This window comes from Rana temporaria, chromosome 5 (genome assembly GCF_905171775.1).
Source record: "Rana temporaria chromosome 5, aRanTem1.1, whole genome shotgun sequence".
NCBI classification, from domain to species: Eukaryota; Metazoa; Chordata; class Amphibia; order Anura; family Ranidae; genus Rana; species Rana temporaria.
The window spans coordinates 243,795,697-243,817,168 of NC_053493.1; the positions used below are offsets into that span (position 1 = coordinate 243,795,697).

Genomic DNA, 21,472 nt, shown 5'->3' on the forward strand with positions numbered 1-21,472 from the left:
CTCTGTGGCACTAATCAAGGAGGTGTGATTACTGTGTGTCTTAAACCCCTCAGAACCAATCACTTTTGTTTTACAAACCATCACTGCCCTCTATTGTCTCTGTGTCTCTGTACTTCACAGAAGCATGAAACTAGATGCAAAAAACGAAACTGAAACTACAGGTACATTATATGATTGATTTTTATCTATTTTTAAAAGGAATCAGTTAACTATTATGTCTCTATACCCTGTAAACAGTAATTTCAGCAAAACATTTTTTTTCCTTTACAACTCCTTTAAGGCAGCATTAAACCCAAAACTTAATATATTGCAATTACTAATCAGATGTGGTGGCTGCATTAGTTCTCTTTTTTTGTCTTTTTCCCCCTGTTTTCACCTGGAGATATGGCCAGTAACACACCTCCTGTATTAGAGCGCTCCGACTGATGAAAGAACACAGGGGCACCTTTGGACAACAGCATTGTTAGTCTGGGGGGGGGGGGGGAGTGGTGTTAGAAGCCAAACTTCACCTAGTACTTTATAAGCAGTTACAGAAAACTGTTTTTTTCCCAGTGATGGCAGTGATGGGTGTATGTACCTGGAGGTAGAGCAGGTGTACTCTGTGTACCTGTCAAACTTAGCTGTGTGGGCAAGTCCATACAGCCAATGAATACCCATGCACTTTCTATGGGTTGTCTGCATGCAAATCAACAGTATTAAAAAATAAATAAATAGACACACAGCTCTGCATGCACCATCATTTAAATGATCCCTAAAATGTAGGTGTCGTATAGTTACTACTGCCCAGTAGTTAAAAAAGCATTTCGATTTCAAAAATGTTTTTTACATTTTTAGTTTTTGAAGGATTTGAATTTCTCAGGTTGTTACTGTTGTCTGTGTCTCTGCTGGAGAAATTCACCCTTTTGATCTTCTCCGGAACTAAAAGTGAGGGAGAAACTAAAAGTTTGAGTTGTTGTCAGAACAAAAATAGAGGGGAGATCATGCCGAGGTGACGTCTGACCGAGAGAGCCTCCCTCACTTTAAAGATAGATTGATCGATGGAAAGATAGATATACAAGTTAGATAGATACACTATATTACCAAAAGTATTGGGATGCCTGCCTTTAGACCCCTTTCACACTGAACCGTCCATTGCGTCAGCGGTAAAACTCTGCTATTTTTACAGCCGACGCTATGGGTGGATTTATGGCACATTTCGGCCGCTAGCAGGGCAGTTTTAACCCCCCCCCGCTAGTGGCCGAGAAAGGGCTGTATAGCCGCTCTGTCCCATGGGTTTCAATGGGCAGCAGCGGTGGAGGAGCGATATACACACGGCTCCAAAGATGTAGCTAGCAGGACTTTTTTTTTACCGTCCTGCTAGCACCACGCTCCAGTGTGAAAGCCCTTGGGCTTTCACACCGGAGTGAATGTGACAGCTGTTTTAGGGCGGATTGCAGGTGATATTTTTAACGATATAGCGCCTGCATTACGCTCCAGTGTGAAAGGGGTCTTACATGCACATGAACTTTAATGGCATCCCAGTCTTAATCCGTAGGGTTCAATATTGAGTTGGCCCACCCTTTACAGTTATAACAGCTTCAACTCTTCTGGGATGGCGGTCAACAAGGTTTAGGAGTGTGTCTATGGAAATGTTTTACCATTTTTCCAGAAATGCATTTGTCAGGCACTGACGTGGACGAGAAGGCCTGGCTCACAGTCTCAGCTTTAATTCATCAGCAAGGTCCATAAAGACATGGACGAGCAAGTTTGGGGTGGAGGAACTTGACCGGACTGCACAAATTTCTGACCTCAACCCAATAGAATTTGGGATGAATTAGAGCGCAGACTACAAGCCAGGCCTTCTTGTCCACATCAGTGCCTGACCTCACAAAAGCTCTTTTGGAAGAATGGTCAAACAATCCCATAGACACGCTCCTAAACCTTGTAGACAGCCTTCCCAGAAGAGTTGAAGTCGTTCTAGCTGCAAAGGGTGGGCCAACTCAATATTGAACCCTACGGACTAAGACTGGAATGCCATTAAAGTTCATGTGTGTGTAAAGGCAGGCATCCCAATACTTTTGGTAATTTAGTGTATCTATCTAACTTGTATATCTATTCATCTATCTATTAATATTGAACCCTACGGACTAGGATTCCATTAAAGTTCATGTGTATAGGTAATATAGTGTAGATAAGATAGATAGGTGGTTTTCACTATATGGAATACCTGCAACAGTCGGAAACAGCAAATGTGAGATTTAAAAGACACAGACCACTGGAAAGGTAAGCATACACAATTTTCTTTTACAGATTTATCAAAGTATACTTTACTTTATTGTCTCTTGCCAGCTTTTATTTTGACAGGAAGTAAGCTGTAACTAGCGCTTATATGGCTTTAATGTTATTTTACACCAGTGAGCACATGAAGGACTGCATGTGATGTCTTTTGGATGCCCAAGTTGCCATCTGCATGTACAAGACAGTAAAGATGGGCTCTTGTTTGTTTAAACATTAGTACAAAGTAGCATTTCTCCCACCAAAAGTAGATTAGTTAAAATATAGCAGCTAGCAAAACAAGAGTCTCATTATGCAATGTGAAGATTTGAGAAGGCGCGGGCAGACGCGACAGTCATTCAATACAGAAGTTCCTAGGAAAGATAATTGGCATCACTGGCTTTCAGATGATTCAATGACCAACTTCTGAGTGGCATATAGGTGTCCAATTGAAGCCTGCAATTATACAGAAAAAAAAAGCATATCACAAATCTAAAACTATTTTTTTTGAAAATTACGTAGACAAAGGATTAAATAGCAAGCATAAACATATCTATATAAACATAATTATAGTTTTCAAATACTATGCTGAGTTTTAATATAATATGGAGAAACAAATTGACACACACTGTAATGCAGCCATATTTAACCTGGGTGTCTTGGCAAATTACCTAAAAATTGCCCAAATATTGTATACAAGCCAGCGGGTGGATCAAGCCTGTCCGAACAAAGCCATAGGTTTTCATTGTGCACCAATACAATGACATCATTGGTTTATAAGGAGGACATTGGGTGCCTGCCCTTCTCTGTTAGCACTGGGGTCACCATAACTGAGGGAGAAGAGAAACACTGGAATACTAATCAGTACCAGTGTGCAAAGATGTATTTGCTTTGGAAGAATAAATCACCTCTAACATTGGGTGTCCGATAAGTGTGGATGTTGCTGCAATGTTTAATGGTGAATATGAAAAAGTGTAGTGCTTATTTTTGTGAAAAAGTCAGTTAACAACACATATTAAATGTTGTAAACATACATATATATGAAATTTTAAATTTCAGTGACACAAATTGACTGAGTGTGATCCGTGAAAAAAAGAAATCAGAACAAAGCAGTCCTCTATTGTGACCACACACACAAATAACAGTCCAAAAGTGTATAAAAAACTGCAAGGCTGAAATGAAAAGTCCCACAAGGATATGACTCTCTCTGTGAAAGGATAGAGACACCACCACCGATGTAAGGAGGCGGCTTGACTTGGTGAGGTTTATACCACCCAAGTCAAAACAGGCTTATATAATCAGTCAGCAAGATGTATCTAGCTGGTCCTGAATCATATCAGTCGGCACCACAAATTCCAGTAAACACCAGGAAGTGTAAATACATGTGGTCTTGTTGGAGCCAGAGATACGGTAACCACATAACATGTGTAATGGGAAAAAAACTCACATAGTGTGATACCGTACAAGGTAGTATTTATTAAAAAGATTAAAAAATGAACAGTCACATTTGGAAGAACATCATAGGCATATCACAAAGTGCAAGAGCGATGTGTGTGAATGGGTCTACCCGACGCGTTTCAACTAGACAGTCATCATCTGGGGTCAGATGATGACCTAATTTTTTCCCATTATACATGGTGTTTCTATTCTTTCACAGAGAGGGTCACATCCACATGGGAATCTTCATTTCAACCTTGCAGTTTTTTCTACACTTTCGGACTGTTATTTGTGTGTGGTCACAATAGAGGACTGCTTCGTTAGGATTTTTTTTTTTCAGATCAGACTCAGTCACTTGGTGTCACTGAAATGAAGATTTCATATATATGTATGTTTACTTCATTTGATATGTGCTATTAACTGACTTTTTCACAAAAATAAGTGCTACACTTTTTCATATTCACCAGTTTTTGCTTTGTCTTAGCTGTGTTGGCAGCTATTTTTTGCGTTCACTTATTTCACAGCGCAGTATATCCCATATATAATAATTTGCTGCAATGTTTAAAACTATTTGTTTAGGTTTTTACATTTTAAAATGGGATGTCTCGAGATTGTGCATAACTTAAAGGGTACTATACTTTAAATTCATATATCATACTCTGCATGCAAGGGTTATAACAACAATGTGTCTATTCAAAGAAAAAACTGGTTTGGGATTTTCAAGATTTTTCTGTTGTAGTTTTCCTGGTGCATACCAACTTTGTGCAATGGCTGAAAAAAAAAAAGGACATGCTTTTTGTAAGCAGCCAGAACACTGTACTGTACACAAAGCTGATGATGAAAAATAAAGGGCTGATAACAAAGCAGAAACATTTGTCATGCAGCAGCATGAATGGGCTGTAACACATCTCGCTGTGTAAGGATGCTAATGGGGGACATGTAGAGTCAGCTCTTGAAAAGCTTTTGCTGCCTTTGTATTCCATTTCACCGCAATGGATTTGGTCTCTTTAGTGAGATTTGTGAGTGGAGCTGCTATGGTCACAAATTTAGGCACAAGCATCTGGTACCCTTTCATCAACTTTTAATTGCTTCAGTCTTGTCCATTGGAGGCCACTGCCACTGACCACCAATGTGGAAATGTTAAAAAAACAAAACAAAAAAACAACCTACCGCACTGCCCACTAACCAGTAGTATGGAAATAGTGGGAATGGGTTATACAGCACTACTACTGAGCACCAGTGCAGAGGGGGCTATTACTACAGCCACTGGAACCAATGCTGGGGTTATTATTGTGGCTACGGACACCCATGCTGGGAATTCTTATTGCATTCACTGACACCAATGCTGAAGGTAATTATCGCGTCCACTGACATCAATCCTGGGGGATATTTCTGCAGTCACGGCAACCAACGCTGGGATTTTATAATGTGTCCACTGACACCAATACTGAGGTTTAATATTGCTTGCACTGACACCAATGCTGAAGGTAATTATCGCATCCACTGACATCAATCCTGGGGGATATTTCTGCAGTCACGGCAACCAATGCTGGGATTTTATAATGTGTCCACTGACACCAATACTGAGGTTTAATATTGCTTGCACTGACACCAATGCTGAAGGTAATTATCGCGTCCACTGACATCAATCCTGGGGGATATTTCTGCAGTCACGGCAACCAATGCTGGGATTTTATAATGTGTCCACTGACACCAATGCTGAGGTTTAATTTTGCTTGCACTGACACCAATGCAGGGTGTTTGAATTACAGCCACTGACACCAATAATGACTGCAAATTCTTCTTCAGAGTGCACGGCAGTACATTGCATACAATGTAATGTAGGATGACTGACATTTTTATTTTCAGGTGCGTTACAGCCTATTCATTTTGAATAGGCTGTCTAACTCCTTGCAATGCAACTCAATGCACTAAAATGCAATGCTATTGTGCATCCCTTTGGAAGTATTGGGGTCTACACTTGATGACCTTTATAATTTTCGCATTAAACATCAATGCCTTTATGAGTTACCTCAAAACAAACAGGCAGCACTTTTTAGTGTTCTGTCAGCACTTTCACCCAGCAGCAGGCAGAGAGAGCAAAGAGCCCTAAGCATCATTAAACTTGCAAATATAAAGGTCTGTGGACAGCTGACACTAATGAAGACTACCAGGTAAGATGTGGACCTAGGAATGGAGGCTTTATCTCATCCAACAAAGTCTTTGGGTTCTCAGGACTTAGAATAGAACTTAAAGTGGTTTCCAAGGCTGAAGGTTTTTTACCTTCATGCAATCTGTGTATGAAGGTAAAAAAACCTTCTGTGTGCAGCAGCCCCCCTAATACTTACCTGAGCTCCCTCTCAATCCAGCAATGTGCACAAGAGCATCGGCTCTCCAGGGACTCTCCCTCCTCATTGACTGAGACAGCATCGGGAGCCATTGGCCATTGAGAAAACACAAACATCTCTCTCTCTCTCTCTCTCTCTCGATAGATAGATAGTGGGTATAAAAAAGAATCACCCCCTTTAAGATAATCAACTTATAACATCTAAGTGAAAAATAGAACACCAACATGCCAGAAAAAATAATTGTAAAACAAAAATCACTGAGTTGGAAAAAGGATCACCCCCTCCTAAAAAATGACTTGTAAACTCAAACAGGTGTAGCTTATCACCTTCTCATTGGCACCCAAAGCCATTTGACTTTCAACTCCCCCCCTCACGCGGCTCTACCGGGTTCTCCTGTCCCACTGGGAGGCCCGAACATCCAGCCGCCACGTCTGCCAGCTGTCCGGAGACCCGAATGAAGCCAGAATCGGCTTCAATCAGGTCTCGGATCTAGTAACCTGGATACGGTGTCATGACATCACTTACAATTCACAGAAAACTAAAAGGCGCCAAATTTGAAAAAATGTATAGTATTTAAAACAGTTAAACTTGGCGTTTTGAATACTTTTAAGTGCAAAGGAGGGATTTGGGGTCCTATAGACCCCAGATCTCTCCATAAAGAGTACCCGTCACTGCCTAGTACTGTCACAAGGGATGTTTACATTCCTTCTGACAGCAATAAAAGTGATCATAATAAAAAATAAATAAATAAGAAAAATAAAATACAATTATTTAAAAGCACCCCATCTCTCTGTGCTCGCGTGCAGAAGCGAACGCATATGTAAGTTGCGACCACAAGAGTAAACAGTGTTCAAACTACACATGTGAGGTATTGCTGCAATCGCTAGAGTACCCGAGAGCAATAATTCTAGTTCAAGACCTCCTCTGTAATTTTAAACTGGTAACCTGTAGAAATGTTAAAAAGCCTATTCCACGAGTGTGTGCAATTATAAAACATGACATGTTAGGCAACGTAACATCATCATTCACATTATACAAAAAAAACTGAGCTAACTTTACAGTTTTTTTCTAATTCATAAAAGTGATTGTTTTTATTGCGTTTGAAAAAGACTGCTTCGCAAATACTGTGACATAAAATACTGAAAAGACCGCCATTTTATTCTCTAGGATCTCTGCTAAAATGTATATATATAACAATTTTTAGGGGTTCCAAGTAATTTTCTAGCAAAAAAAAATAAAAAATACAGATTTTAACTTGTAAGCAACAAATGTAAGAAAAAGGCTTAGGCATGAAAGTTTTAAAGAAGCAGCCACAGCCCGAGTAGCAAATTTTTACTGACGACCCATTAAAAACTAACACAACCGATATTTAAAGTATAAAACACAACATGGAAACACCGACAATAACCATAACAAGTAATTTGCCTGGTTTAAACTTAAAAAGTCAACATAACATGACAAATTATCAGCCCTTGATATTTACAGATAGTTGTAAAAATCACTAATATCTACAACCTGCCAGTAAATTTACTGACAAGCGTGGTCTAGTTTGCCTCCTGCCGAGTCAGACCTATAGCTCACCAATCAAAAACTCTTTCTGCTTGCTTCCACTGCTGACCTTCTGAAAAAGGTAGATTGCAGCTCCATCATTTATTACACATCAATGACAAGTACACAGATCAGGAAAGCCAGAGTGAAGTCATTTGGGCTATTTACTAAAGGAGTTAATAATATTCACAAACTAAATGTTGTAAGTGATCAATTCAATTATCTAATCACGTGAAATCCCTCTTCACCCTGCATACCGAATCACGTGCAGATGAAATTAGTAAACAGGAGTTTGCTTTTCACATAAAGTAAAAATGTACACAATTTATTGAGTGAAGATGGTTAAAGATGGTTAAAGATGGTTAAAGATACCTTTAGTAAATCAGCCTCATTTGAAATTACACTAGATTTGAAATCAGCAGAACAACCATTTTCAGATGGAGAGGCCTTTAACCTCTTACTAGATTGATTTCAATGTGCTGCAAACAAAGTACCAGCAAAAAAAAAGAAAAGAAAAAGAGGATTGAAATTAAAGAGATTTTTAGACGAACAGAATCTGAAAAAAGAAAAAAGAAAAAAGAAAAAAAGAAAAACGACTTTCTTCTATAAGACTAAACACAGTTGAATGCATGTTTATAAATGAGAATAGCATCATATTTGGTTGGCTGCCATATGACAGAGGTCAAGGTTTTAACATTTGCATAACAGTTCAGTTGTTGAAAACAAACTCTGCCTTGAAAATGTAACTCTCCTGGGTCCACTAGACCAAGAAAGGTAAAATTATTGCCCCGGCATTGACAATACTTATGCATATATTTTCAAACACCATGCCTAAAAAAATGTATTCGTCCCTTTTGTTTAACCACTTCAATACCGGGCATTTTCACCCCCTTCCTGTCCAGGCCAATGTTCAGCATTCAGCACTGTCATGGTTTGAATGACAATTGTGCGGTCGTGCGACGTGGCTCTCAAACAAAATTAACGTCCTTTTTTCCCCCACAAATATAGCTTTCTTTTGGTGGTATTTGATCATCTCTGCGGTTTTTATTTTTTGCGCTATAAACAAAAAAAGACTGACAATTTAGACTTTTTGCTATAATAAATATCCAATTTTTTTTTAAAAAAAAAAGCTATTTTTTTTCTCAGTTTAGGCCCATCCGTAATTCTTCTACATATTTTTGCAAAAAAAAAAACTCACAATAATTATTGATTGGTTTGCGCAAAAGTTATAGCGCCTACAAAATAGGGGATAGTTTTACGACATTTATTTTTATAATTTTTTTATTTACTAGTAATGGCTTATCTGCGATTTTTGTCAGGACTGCGATATTGCGGTGGACAGATTGGACACTTTTGACACTATTTTGGGACCATTCACATTTATACAGCGAACAGTGCTATAAATATGCACGGATTACTTTATAAATGTGACTGGCAAGGAAGGGGATAACACTAGGGGGCGATCAAGGGGTTAAATGTGTTCCCTAGGGAGTGATTCCAAATGTAGGGGGAGGGGACAGATTGGGGAAGGTGACTGATCGGTGTCCCTATGTACAAGGGACACACCATCGGTCTCCTCTCCCTGACAGGACGTAGATTTCTGTGTTTACACACAGAGATCCACATCCCTGGCTCTGTGGCGAGCAATCGCGACTGTCCGGCGGACATTGCAATGCAATGTCCGCCGGGCACGCACATCGGGTCCCCAGTGATGCGGTGAGTGTGCGCGCTTGACACTGCGGGAATCCCAGGACATCATATGACGGCCACCTGGAGGGACAAAGGGTTCCTGCGGCCGTCATACGATTATAGGCCGGGCGGGAAGTGTTTAAAGCAGAAAAGTTTGGCAAAATGTACTCTTGCAGCATTCCCACACTTTAAGGGAACATACTAGCTTTAGTGTCTGAAAAACTGTGTTCGGATTGCTCTTCAGAGAGCATTTGACAGGTGTTGAGGAGGAATTGTATCACCTCTTCACTGCCTGCTTTAACCCTTTGATCACTGTGCTAGCGGCCCACAACCCCAGGCATTGTATTGCAGTCCTGCCTCCATTCACTTGAATGGGTCATGTTTGGCAGGTGCCAGCGGTAGAATTTTTGCCACAACCGCAAAGAAAATCCATGGCATATGTCTCTTCCCCCCCAAACCTTGGCCGCGGTCTCTGCTAATTATTCTAGGACCATGATTGACAGCAGGTCTTGCATTGAGCAAAACAGAATACGAGTATGTTGCACTGCAGCTTGGTAAAGCTTGCCGCTTAATAATTAGCAGACAAGGCTGGTTGAGACATGTGATGCATACTTACAGTGAAGGAAAAAGTATTGGAACTCCTGCTGATTTTGTACGTTTGCCCACTGACAAAGAAATGATCAGTCTATAATTTCAATGGTAGGTTTATTTTAACAGTGAGAGACAAAACAAAAACAACAACAAAAAAAAAAAAAAACAGAAAAACGCATTTCAAAAAAGTTATAAATAGATTTTCATTTTAATGAGTAAAATAAGTATTTGACCCATTCGCAAAACAGGACTTAGTGCTTGGTGGAGAAACTCTTGTTGGCAATCACAGAGGTCAGACGTTTCTTGTAGTTGGCCACCAGGTTTGCACACATCTCAGGAGGGATTTTGTCCCATTCCTCATTGCAGATCCTCCCCAAGTCATTAAGGTTTCAAGACTAATGTTTGATAGCTCGAACATTCAGCTCCCTCCACATATTTTCTATAAGATTAAGGATACTGGCTAGTCCACTCCAGGACGTTAATGTGCTTCTTCTTGAGTCACTCCTTTGTTGCCTTGGCTGTGTGTTTTGGGTCATTGTCATGCTGGAATACCCATCCACGACCCATTTTCAACACCCTGGCTAAGGGAAGGAGGTTCTTACCCAAGATTTGACTGTACATGGTCCATAGTTCCTTTGCTGCGGTTAAGTTGTCCTGTCCCCTTAGCAGAAAAACGCCCCCAAAGCATAATTTTTCCACCTCCGTGTTCTTGGGGGTCATAGGCAGCATTCCGCCTCCAAAAACAGCGCGTTAAATTGATGCCAAAGAGCTCAATTTTGGTCTCATCTTACCACAACACTTTCACCCAGTTCTCCTCTGAATAATCCAATGTTCATTAGTAAACTTTAAACGGGCCTGTACATGTGTTTTCTTGAGCAGATGATGGCACACGGCATAGTGTGTTACCAATTGTTTTCTTGGTGACTATGGTCCCAGCTGCCTTGAGATCATTGACAAGTTTCTCCTGTGTAGTTCTGGGCTGATTCCTTACCGTTCACATGATCATTGAAATGCAACGAGGTGAGATCTGGCATGGAGCCCCAGACTGAGGGAGATTGACAGTCATTTTGTTTTTTTTCCATTTGCGAATAATCACACTAACTGTTGTCACAATCTCACCAAGCTGCTTGGCAATGGTCTTGTAGCCCATTCCAGCCCTGTGTAGGTCTACAGTCTTGTCCCTGACATCCTTGGACAGCTCTTTGGTGGAGAGATTGGAATCCGATTGATTGCTTGTTTCTGTGGACAAGTGTCTTTTATACAGGTAAGCTGATATTGCTCCCAAATTCAGCTTGTTACCTGTATAGAAGACACCTGGGGGCCAAAAATCTTGCCAATTGATAGGGGATCAAATACTTTTTTTACTCATTAAAGTGCAAATCTATTTAAACCTTTTTTTAAAATGCATTTTTCTGGATATTTGTGTTGTTCTTCTGTCTCTCACTGGTAAAATAAACCTACCGTTAAAATTATAGACTGATCATTTCTTTGTCAGTGGTGATGAAATACTTTTTTTCTCTCACTGTAGGGTCAAAGGGGTGTGTAAGCATGGCTTTTGGGATGTGAATAACTGGAGTGTGCAACAACATTCAATAGGGAAAGAGCCTGTAGATTTTGTAGTCACACGGATGCAGAAAGATTAGAAAATTGATAGGATCAAAGTGTATTTTAATTTTAGTCCACATATTTTAAAAAACAAAAGGGAAAATTACAGTAAAGTGTTTTAAATGGAGCCAATAGTGCATATTTGTGTTTTGGGTGAGAGGTGGACATAACGTCATGTGGGGCGTTAAGACTAATATAACAAAGTAATACATAAACATGAAAGACACTAAAAAAGGAAATCGGCACAGCTCACATTTTTGAATCAATATATTATTTTTCTAATATTGTGTTAATGTCAAATTTACAGGCAAACTGCCCTTGAATTTCAGGTTACCGTATTTGTTCATGTTTGGCATGCATCAGATAACTTATTAACACACCCTTGTGTAAAATGTATGTGACACACCAGTGAAGTCTACATCACTATTACACTGCAGTTTAAAAAAAAGGTTTGTAACCCTCCAGAAATGTTCTGGATTTCTGCATGAATGGTTTCAAACGTACAATCAGATCGTTATCCAAGTCAAAATAACGAGCTCTTGTTTAACAAACACACACATCTTTCTGATGTAAAATATCTTCATTGGTCAAATGATTTAAACATTCAAGGTCAACGGCAATGGTTTTATTTAGTTTTTGGAAGAAATGCAAACAAATAGCGTGGAGCATAGCATAACCAGTTTAGTTATGTAAGGGGGGATTGTATGAGGAAACATGATGAGTAAGGTAAATATTTCCCATTTGTAGAATAGATGTCAACATGTCTTCGATAAACTAAAATGAACTTGATAGGTATCAGTGTTAAGCCCCGTACACACGATTGGAATTTCCGATGGAAAAAGTCAGAGGGACTTTTTCCATCGAAAATTCCGACAGTGTGTATGCCCCATCGGAAATTACGAGGAATTCCATCGAAGTTTAGTTTAGTTTTTACTCCGATGGAATTCTGATGTGATTTTGGCCGATCAAAAGTCTGACCGTGTGTACGGGGCTTTATAGGGAGAAAAGATGTAGAATGTATGGTATGTGGATTATGAAAATAGCTGGAAATAGGAATAGGACAGGGTGAAATAAAGAGAGGTAAGCTAAGATGCGGAAAGGAGCTCCCGGGGTCCTTTGGGATTTAGAAAACAAGTTTTGCAGCATAACAGAGTAACTTGCGAAGAGCAGTGGTGATCAATTTGAAAATTAGAGAGGGCCTCAAATGCTGCCCATTACACTTTCAGAGGGCTGCACAATAGCAGCTTAAAGTGGGGGTTCACCCAAAAAAAAAATGTTTAACATTACATTCAGCCGAGTTGTCAGAATGACATTAGGCCGTTTTTTTTTTTATTTCATTGCCGTACATACCGTATTTTCACCACCGCTTCCGGGTATGTAATCTGCGGGACTGGGCGTTCCTAATTGATTGACATCCTTCCGACCGGCGCATACAGCGCGTCACGAGTTGCCGAAAGAAGCCGGACTGCGAGTCGGCTCTATACGGCGCCTGCGCACCGACGTTCAGCTTCTTTCGGCAACTCGTGACGCGCTGTATGCACCGGTCGGAAGGATGTCAATCAATTATGAACGCCCATTCCCTCAGATTACATACCCGGAAGCGGCGGTGAAAATACAGTATGTACGGCAATGAAATAAAAAAACACAGCCTAATGTCATTCTGACAACTCGGCTGAATGTAATGTTAAAAAGATTTTTTTTGGGTGAACCCCCACTTTAATGGACTAGAATACACCTCAATGCCCCAACATTTGATTTCTGCTGCATTTTTACAGTTCATCCCAAGCACACTGAAGTTGTAGTACAATAACCCCCAAGCCCCCATTGTTGATGTCAGTGGCAGTAATAATACTCCCCAGAATCGGTGTCACCAAGTACAATAATAAATTCCAGCACTGGTGTCAGTGGATGCAACAATAAGGTCCAGCATTGATGTCAGTGAGTGCAATAATGGCCAACATTGGTCTCAGTGGACCCAATAATAACCCCCAACCTTGATGTCAGTGTATACAATAACCCCCCCAACACTGGTGTCAGTGAGTGCCATAATAATGCCCAACATAGGTGTCAGTGGCTACAATATTAACCCCCAACATTGGTTTCAGTGGCTGCAAGCTATCCAGGTCATGAGGGAGCAAAGTAGCCACACCAATATTCTCCCACCCACTATGTCTTTTCAGATGAGATGAGATGTTCTCCCCAGACCAAAATAGCTGGGTGCTCCGTATGGCAGAAAAATAATACCAGCCTCACACAGAGGACGGGAATGGATCTGGACTCTCAACCTGACCAAGAGAAACCCATGCTGTAGCTGCAGATTTTCCAAGCTTCATTCTCACAGGCCTCCTGTGCAGCTCACTGAGCTTCATAATGATATGGCCATAATTATATATACTGTATACAGCCGGGGGCCACATGTGGCCCACCAAAGCCCTCTGATGTGGCCCGCAACCTCCTTCTCTGGGAAGGAATAGAATAGAATACTGTTATTAAAGGGACGTTTTTTTTACTAAAATCACAGTGTATATATGGGCATATCTGTTCTGCAGTGGTTACTGGGCTGCTTCCAAACTGATCCACAAGTGCAGAGCAGTGTACCTGCGGGTTACCTGCACTGAGCCACAGGCCCCTTTGACAAGGTCAGTCTGACCCAATTGGACCCTCCATTCATCTCTAAGGAGTAGCAGATCTAAATGGACTTGTGTCCGTTTACGAACGCCTACCTCCAATTCGATCCGCAAAAACAAAACAAAAATAGAGTGGGCTCTATAGAGTAGAGTGGGCTGCCATCGACCCACTATGCTCATTGTGGCCCGCGACCGGTTACCATATCGCTTAGGTGGCCCGTCCTCATCAAAAGGTTTGGCATTTCTGGTATACAGTATCTCACAAAACAAATGGCTAAATGGACCCAATTTGGACATTTTGTTGTCAGCGGTTTAGACATTAATGGCTGTGTGTGGAGTTATTTTGAGGGGACAACGAATTTACACTGTTATACAAGCTGTACACTCACTACTTTACATTGTAGCAAAGTGTAATTTCTTCAGTGTTGTCACGTGAAAACATATAATAAAATATTTTCAAAAATGTGAGGGGTGTACTCACTTTTGTGAGATACTGTATGTTTATGTTACACTAACTATTAAGCTGTTACTTATAACCTTGTTAAACTTAAGTGTTTGTGGCTTACACATTTCTAGATATAATGAAAAATATCTCCAGATATGGAGATGTTTCCGCCAATAAAAGCTCTTCTTTTGGACCATTTTCTTTTTTTGTGGCAGAGTCCTTTCAAAAATCTGTTAATTATATGGTACCTTTATAGCTACAGTAGATGTGTAGTGGTTAGCACTTTCACCTAGTAGCAAAAAAGTCGCTGGTTCGAATCCCGACCATGACACCATCTGCCTGGAGGTTGCACGTTCTCCCTGTGTCTGCGTGGGTTTCCTCTGGGTACTCCGGTTTCCTCTCGCACTCCAAAGACATGCTGGTAGGTAAATTGTATCCTGTCCAAATTGGCCCTAGTATATATCGGTGTACGACTGTGTCCCAAGCGTGTCGAGATCCTACAGGGTAAATGACCGCACCAGCCAGGAAGACACTGGCTGCAAAAAAGCGCCTAGAGGCGATTCAGTTTGCATGTGTAGCGCTATACAAGTCACTCATTCATTCATACCTTAAGGCCTGATTCACACCTATGCATTTTTAGTGCTTTTTGCATTTTGCAGATTTGCACTACAGTCCATTTAACATGGTTTCCTATGGAACACGTTCTGTAGTGCAAATCTGCAAAATGCAAAAAGCACTAAAAATGCATAGGTGTGAATCAGGCCTTATAGCTACAATATATGTGATTAAGAGGTATTCCATTGCATAAAGGTGTGGCACTTCAGTTGTTAACATCAGGAAAACTGAGTACTAATCCATGCCCAGAGATCTGCCCGTGCTCATTTTAAAGCTTGCGGCCTGGTCCATAGGGTCATGGCTGTGCATACATTCACATGTGTTAGTGCACGTGTTTGGAATGTGTGTGCATATCCAGCCCTAGCTTTGGCACAGCACTGGGGAGAGTGGGTATTAGCTATTTTGACACATGATCTGACCTCTGTTCTGCTACCCTATGTTTGACCTGCATTGCCTTTTGGTAACACAGGCATTTTTTAAACTGTTACTAGTCAAACTGTTGCATGCAAAATAAAATAATTTTTTTACAAGACAAAGGCTTGCTTGATTTAAAAGAAAGTGACAAGGTTATTGCCAAATCAATATTCCCATAGCTAAAAATATGAAAAAAAAAAAAGAAGAAAAAGCTTTGGTCTGGGTGTATGTGGTTGGATGCTGTACTCCGCACATAATTGAGGTCCTTTTTTTCCCACAAATAGAGCTTTCTTTTGGTGGTATTTGATCACTGCATTTTTTTCTGCGCTATAAACAAAAAAAATAGCGAAATTTCGAAAAAGCAAAATTTTTGCTATAATAAATATCCCCCAAAAAAATGTTTCCTCAGTTTAGGCCGATATGTATTTTTCTACATATTATTGGTAAAAAAAAAAAAACAACGTAAAAAACCCCGCAATAAGCGTATATTGATTGGTTATAACTAGGGTTGTCCCGATACCACTTTTTTAGGACCGAGTACAAGTACCGATACTTTTTTTCAAGTACTCGCCGATACCGAATACCGATACTTTTTTTTTTTTTTAATGTGATGTGACAGTGGCGTTTTTTTCTTTTGTTTGTTTTTTTTCTACTTTTTTTTATTTTATTTTTATTTTTTACAGTGGATTGTCAGTGTGTTTTTGAATTTTTTATTACTATTTACATTTTTTTTTATTATTTTTTTCATTTATTGCAATTTTTATTTTATTTTTTAATCAGCCCTGTTGGGGGGGCTTTGGTGAGATATCAGGGGTCTTAACAGACCTCTGACATCTCCCCTTTGAGACAGAGAAAGGGACTAGGGATACAGATTCCCCACTCCCTTTCTCAGCAGCATCAGCTGCGCTGAAAATGAATGCAGAGAAGACAGCGTCTTCTCTTCATTCATAAACTGAAACATTGTAATCAACAGGTTACGATGTTTCAGTTCTGTGAATGGACAGAGTCATCGCTGACTCTGTCCATTCGGAACAGTAAGGAGACGGGTTTACCGGCTCCTACCGCCGCTCTCCATCCTGACAGTTCCGGGGGGGGGGGCACAGGGGAGAGAAGGAAACAGCGGGGGACGCACGGGGGAGAGAATGAAACATCGGGACGCACGGGGGAGAGAAGGAAACCGCGGGGGGGCACGGGGGAGAGAAGGAAACATCGGGACGCACGGGGGAGAGAAGGAAACATCGGGGGACACGGAGGAGAGAAGGAAACAGCAGGGGGGGCACGGGGGAGAGGAGGAAACAGCGGCTGGGGACAGGAGGGAGAAGGAAACAGCGGCGGGGGCACGGAGGGAGAAGGAAACAGCGGCGGGGGCACAGAGGGAGAAGGAAACAGCGGCGGGGGCACGGAGGGAGAAGGAAACAGTGGCGGGGGCACGGAGGGAGAAGGAAACAGCGGCGGGGGCAAGGAGGGAGAAGGAAACAGCGGCGGGGGCACAGAGGGAGAAGGAAACAGCGGCGGGGGCACGGAGGGAGAAGGAAACAGCGGCGGGGGCACGGAGGAGAAGGAAAACTCGGCAGGGGGGGCACAGAGGTTGAGAGACTGCAGAAAAAGGGAGGGGGGCTGGAGGAGGACACAGGACAAGTATCGGGTAAAGCATCGGGAGCATTTGCCCGAGTACAAGTACTCGGGCAAATGCTTGGTATCGGTCCCGATACCGATACTAGTATCGGTATCGGGACAACCCTAGTTATAACAAAATAGGGGATAGATTTATGGCATTTTTATTAGTATTTTTTTACTAGTAATGGCGGCAATCTGTGATTTTCGTGACTGCGACATTATGGCGGACACATCAGACACTTTTGAAACTATTTTGCGACCAGTCATTTATACAGCGATCAGTGCTATAAAAATGCACTGATTATTGTGTAAATGACACTGGCACTGAAGGGGTTAAACACTAGGGGGCGATCAAGGGGTTACGTGTGTCCTAGGGAGTGATTCTAACGGTGGGGGGGGCTACCAGTGACATGACAGAGAACACTGTACCCAATACAGGAAGCAGTAGATCACTGTCCTTGTCACTAGGCAGAACAGGGAAATGCCTTGTTTACTGTTCTGCTTCTCCATGACACGATCGCGGGCCGCCGGCGAACATAGAGTTTGCAGGGGCCCGTGGGCATGGAGAGCGCGGCAAATTAAAGGGAACGTACAGGTATGCCAATTTGCCCACCGCTGCCATTGTGCTAACGTATATCGTCGGCAAGTCGTTAAACAGTCAATATACCCAGAACTGATACTGTGGTTTTGTATTGAGGTTACCAAGATGTATCACAAACTGGTTACATATAATTGTCAGGGAACCCTGCACGGTTTAGGAGATATTTACCATATACGCTTGCTCCTTATGTTATCATGCATGCGTTGTGAAGAAACGACTCTCTGTATAGTTTTTTATCACTAGCAAGTGCTGTGACCGACGGCTCCCGCGGCCCCTGGAAGGAAGAGGGGTTAAGATGGATGCGGCCATCAGTGGGGACAACGTGGGCTTCATTTGCAGGCAAGTGCCACATAATGGGCTAGTATGCGATGCATACTAGCCCATAATGCTTTTACTTTGCAGAAGAAAAAAGTAAAACCCATCAGGGTTTACTTCCTCTTCAAAGAACAACCTGTCAACCAGTTTGGAACTTCCAGGCTAGATTTTTTTTGAAATGTTCAAGCATAGACCAGAGCTGGGAATGGTGTGACTTTTCAATGGCTTACACATAAACCTAAACATGTAGGCTTGGGCAATCCATGTGTGGCATAAAGAGGCAGATGGTTTGGGGAAAGGTTAGACCCTCTGTCAAGTTTTAGCAGTCCGTGTCCCCCAAAAAAGGGAAAGGAAATGCAAAATGTTAGATGTCCCCAGAACACGGGTGACAGGCACACCTGTTCTAGGGCCAACTGTCTAAAAGGGGAATTCTCCTCACTTTGGGAGATTTTCCACTAACTTTCTGTTGGGTCTTTGGGCCAGAAGGGGAAGACGTAAAGAAGAAATCGGCATTGGTTTAAACTCTTTTCTGAAAATAGTTTTGGCTATGCATACACTTTAATTGAGCAGTACAAATGGCGGTTCAGAGGCTGCTTTTGACCTGCTTTGCGTTACATTTTTGTGAGGCGATTTGAGCTGCAGGTAAAGCAGGTCTTATGCAGCCTTTTATTGTCAAATACTGCGTTTGCCATTCCAACACACGAATGCGTTTGAATAGAAAATGCAGCGTTTAAAGCATTTCTGTCGACAGACATTCTTGTCAATCTGTTTAGAACAGTCACAACAATGAATAATGATTGCTCACTGCAGTTGAAGGCTATATTACCTTACTGAAATATTAGTACTGTGGAGTTTATGCCATCAGTGAAATCGTTTTTATCCACAAATTTATATGCAGCGACTATATGCATGGATATCTATGAATTATATGCAGTCTCAGTAAAACCTGGAAATTATTGTAACACAAAAAAGAGGAACTAGCCTGAAATGTGAGCTCACAGTTGATGTTTCTACAGCTATTACTTCCTCTAACTCTTCCTTCTGTTTAACTGAAAAGGATGTAGCTTACATTTTCAACCTTGTATTAAAGCCTGAATGTGAAAAAATATATAATTAGCGCAATACAAAAATAATATGAATCAATAAAATAAAATACAGTGGAACCTCGGTTTAAGAGTCATTTGGTTTGAGAGCGTTTTGATTTGCGAGCAACTTTTTTTTTTTTTTTTAATTCCGACTCAGTTTGCGAGTGTTGACTCACAAGACGAGCAGAATTCAAGCTAAATAGGCCTGCAGTACCTCATTTGGCCTGAGGTACGGGGGCGCAGAAGCCGACCAGAGCCGAAAATAGGCCTTCAGTACCTCATTTGGCCTTAGGCATGGGGGCGAAGGAGCCGACAAAAGCCAAACAGTGGCCTGCAGTACCTCATTTGGCCTGAGGTACGGGGGTGCAGGAAACGTGCCGAATCCTTAAGCCTTTTGTCCGTTTTACGCGCTCTCTGGTGCCCCCCCATCTCTGGCCGCATTCGGTATTGCATCCCATTGAAGTTAATGCGGAACAAATTATTTTCATTTCCATTGACTTCAATGTGAAAACTCGCTTTGATATGCGAGTACTTTGGATTACGAGCATACTCCTGGAACGGATTATGCTCGTAATCCGAGGTTAAACTGTATTTGATGTATTAGCCTACTAATAGGCTTATCGTGATTGCCGCCAACACCTCTCAGCAGGGCTGGCAAAACCTCATTTTGTCGCCCCTGTTGGCTCCACCCCTGACTCCACTCCCTTCGCCCTGCCCATGTTACAGGAGGTGGCACTTTACAGGAAGCATTGGCTCTGCTTCCTCTAGCGCTGGCTCCAGTGCTGCACCGCGCCTCTAATTACACTACTGGTCGGATGGAGCAGCTGCCCGACACGGAGTTGGTTACATGCTGCAGCCTGCAGACACAAAGGGAAACCAGTGGCCAGACACCCCTAGGCAGCAGTGCGCCCTATGCGGTTGCCTAGTTTGCTTAGTGATAGCACCGCCCCCGCCTCTCGGAGTGTATCCACGTGACTCTCAATTAAATACTTGCAAACAAAATATAGTGTAGTGCAAACAATAAGCAATAAATCAAGTCCACATATTATAAAAGAAGCTCATCAGAGAGCGCAACGCCTACAGGTGTGAAGTGCCGCCATTTAGGACGTTTTTCTCGGTTTACATTAAAGTTGATGATATGCACGTTTTACATATTTTTATTTGATTATAACATCCCTGAGTTAAGTTTTTAAATAATTGTTATTAGCAGAGAGCACTATGGTTTGCCTTTGACATTATTTGGCCACACATGACTGAATGAGATCCCGGGAGGAGGTCTGAGCTGCCCATGGGCACTAGGAGGAGTTTCATGTTCCTGGAGGTATCCAGAGTTATATAATACCAGGTGTGTGTGACTCTGTAGTGGGGTCAACTTTTGGAGGTGAGCAGGCATTCCAACTAGAGGTGGTGGTCACTGAAGTCACTGGATATTAAGAAGTGTCACTGAAAGTTGCACAACTGTGAAATTTTTATAATATGTGGACTTTATTTATTGCTTTTTTGGTGCGCTACACTATATTTTGTTTGCTTGTATTAAAACCTACTTTATTTATGATAAACAATAATTTTTGGTATAACGTGTGATGACTAGTTTAAGCTTTAGGCTCCATGCACACTGAAGCTCATAAACTGCAGTTTATTGGCATTTTTTTTAAGAGCCCAAAAACTGCACTCTATGTTAGCCTATGTGTCCATACACGTTTTTTAGCGTTAATGAGCAGTGGAGATTATGAGCTTTTTTTCTGAACGCCCGAAAATCACGCTCAAAGTGCCATTTTTCGGCTGAAAAAAAAAAAAGCTAAAAAACGCAAAACTCAGAAAAACATGAATAAACGCTCAGAAACGCAGCTCGCTACACTAAAAATCGCTAATAAACGCTATTGCAAAAAAACTTTGAAAGGCTCCCTGCAAAGCTACTAGCGTTTTTTATAGCTTTTTTTTTAGCTTCCAGTGGGCATGGAGCCTTAGAGTGGATCTTCACTGCATCTGAGCACCACAAACCAAAAACACAACATTCAAAGCAGAAATCCCCCATATATCATCCATGCTTTCTTTTAAATCACTTTGAAAAACACCCACCTAGCATTTCAGGCTGTGGCTATCTTGATTAAGGGCAAATGATTAATTTAGCATCTATTTTATGGAAGCCATCTGCCCTTAGCTTAAGCATGCATGCAGGAGAGTGTGCTTAGCTGAGAAAAGTGAACACAGCTCTCATATTTGCCAATCACCCTTTGGCTGTTAACCCAGACATTCTCCATCTGGAGCACTTTGTGTCATCA

The 21,472-nt window shown here is 41.5% G+C and overlaps 1 protein-coding gene across 1 annotated transcript in view; it reads right to left on the bottom strand.

Moving 5' to 3' along the window:
* Positions 1-2,276: 2,276 nt before the first annotated feature.
* The window catches only part of LYRM4 (LYR motif containing 4), a 188,537-nt gene continuing 169,341 nt past the window's right edge, over positions 2,277-21,472 (bottom strand). Inside the window, exon 4 of the mRNA XM_040353666.1 lies at positions 2,277-2,709. Coding sequence (XP_040209600.1) covers positions 2,647-2,709 — 63 coding nt within the window. The 3' untranslated portion in view covers positions 2,277-2,646. The remainder of the gene's footprint in view (positions 2,710-21,472) is intronic.